Raw genomic sequence first — 1,971 nt, 5'->3', positions numbered from 1 at the left:
ATTCCCTAGAAGCCAAGCACCTTTTCTGCACAACTCCTAAGGAGGCAAAGAGCAGTTACATAGTGCAAAGCAGGACAGGCTGCCTGAGGTGCCAGGAACATGCTGTTCCTTTGGCTGTGCACACAGGGAATTGTCCATCCGTATGCTCAAACTCGATGGGGCTTTCTTCTCTCCCACGGAGAGCAAAACATGCCCTCGATGAAGAAGGGCTCTTGCTTTATCTCGGGAAGGCAGCAGGAACAGCTGAAGGCACACTGAAGAGGTACGGCAGGGGTGGGTGCGGCTGCCACCTCTGAGCTAAAACTGTTCAAGAGTCAGTAGGTCATGTTTAGTTCTGACAATCTTTCTCTTAATGCTCTTTACAAGTGAACTGACCATAGATCTTTGTAAACTGATTTGTTGTCTGAGATTACTCAGTGGAACAGCTTGCACGGGCCTGTTCTAGTCGGTGTGGTGCCTCACCATATGCGTTGTGATCCGTGCTTTCAGCGCAGATCTGTCTCCTCAATTTTTGGTGCACCCAGACTGACTGGAAGCCTTCCTGTTCCCCAGCACCAGACGGAGGCACGAGGTCTGGCAAGTCATGGAGCCTGTTTCAAGATGGCCCTCCTAATACTTCCAGCGCACATAACTTTCAAGACTTCCACTTCTTCAATGTGTGTGTCATAAATTACATTAGCAACAAATAGAGGTCAGGTAAGTTTTCACCAAGAAGTAAACACTGATCAGAACAAGTAAGTGTTTTGCATTCAGATGTTGGTTTTTTTGGTTTTTAAATCAGTTTTACCTAGCTGTCAATAGAGTTTTTTGAGACTGCCTATGCCTCCTCTCTCTACGCTTAGCATAAATGTCTCCTTGTGACTCATATTCAGCCTCTCAACTGCCTTTCTGCCTCCTCTAGCTTTCATGTAAGTGTCTGCTAGAGACACACAATCATTCAGGTGCCTCTAGAACATTTAATTTTAAAAGATCAAGAGTATTGATGCTTGCCTGGGAAGTAATAAGCTGGTATAAACATAGTGACAGGAGAATGGGGTAGGAAAAAGTAGATGGGGGAGGGTAAGAAACACTGGAAAGGGAAGTAGAAAATGCACCGAACAAGAAGGCTAGCAGCTAAAAATTACAGCTTGGTACAATCCACACAGATGACCCACATGCCATTCCCTGTGACATTAAGTAATAAAATAAGGGCAACATGAGCTTTGAATCTATGCCCAGTAAAGGTTAATTCCCAGAGATATTTTTTTGTTGTTTGGTTTTCCCGAGCTTGAGTTCTGAGAGGTGAAACCATAATGGTGGCCAAATACAAGTTTGTTTGGGTTTGGTTTTTCCACATTCATTTTAATTACCAAGCTGTAACAAATAAATCTCTGGCTGGATTGTAACTAACCTGTGTGGGTCCTTAGATGAGCTTTAAGATGGGAAGATTTGCCATAAACTTTTTCACACCCCACATAGTGGCATTTGTGCTTTTTCTGGGGTGATCCAGGGTCAGTCCAGCTTCTCGTGCGTTTGTTCTTTTGTCTGGGGCTTGGCTCAGTTACTGCAGCCAGGCTAGTAGGTGTGGCTGCTCTTCCTCCTCCACGCTTACCAGCCGAAGACACACTTTCTTCCCCAAACTCCTTAGGAGCAATAGAAATGTGTATTTGTTCTGTGATATCAAAGGTCTCTGCTTTTTCCATCCTTAGAGCAGGTGAGTTTGGGACATGCTGGTTCAAATCTGCTAAAATGCTAGCTACCACAAGTAATGATGATCCATTGTCTTTCCCGGTTTCTCTGACTTCCTGCTTATCTTCTCCGTTTGATGAAGGAGGTGTTGCTGCATCAGGTTGAGGATCAGGCTCCCCTTTGGGACTGTGGATTATAGCACGATTGGACATAGAAACAAGGCACTCTGCTGCAAAATGATCCACATATGCTGCTGTTGCCATATTTCCTAAGTTTAAAAAGAAATCCAAACAGAAGAGGAAA

The 1,971-nt window shown here is 44.5% G+C and overlaps 1 protein-coding gene across 1 annotated transcript; it reads right to left on the bottom strand.

Annotated features, from left to right (window-relative positions):
* Positions 1–1,385: 1,385 nt before the first annotated feature.
* On the bottom strand, positions 1,386–1,931 carry KLF13 (Kruppel-like factor 13). The gene has a single exon (XM_010147258.1). It carries the CDS (start codon positions 1,929–1,931, stop codon positions 1,386–1,388), a length of 546 nt encoding a protein of 181 aa, XP_010145560.1.
* Positions 1,932–1,971: the final 40 nt, after the last annotated feature.

The sequence above is a fragment of the Eurypyga helias genome, unplaced genomic scaffold (assembly GCF_000690775.1).
Source record: "Eurypyga helias isolate BGI_N326 unplaced genomic scaffold, ASM69077v1 scaffold22342, whole genome shotgun sequence".
In the NCBI taxonomy this organism is placed as follows: domain Eukaryota; kingdom Metazoa; phylum Chordata; class Aves; order Eurypygiformes; family Eurypygidae; genus Eurypyga; species Eurypyga helias.
This window is presented reverse-complemented; position numbering and strand designations above follow the sequence as displayed.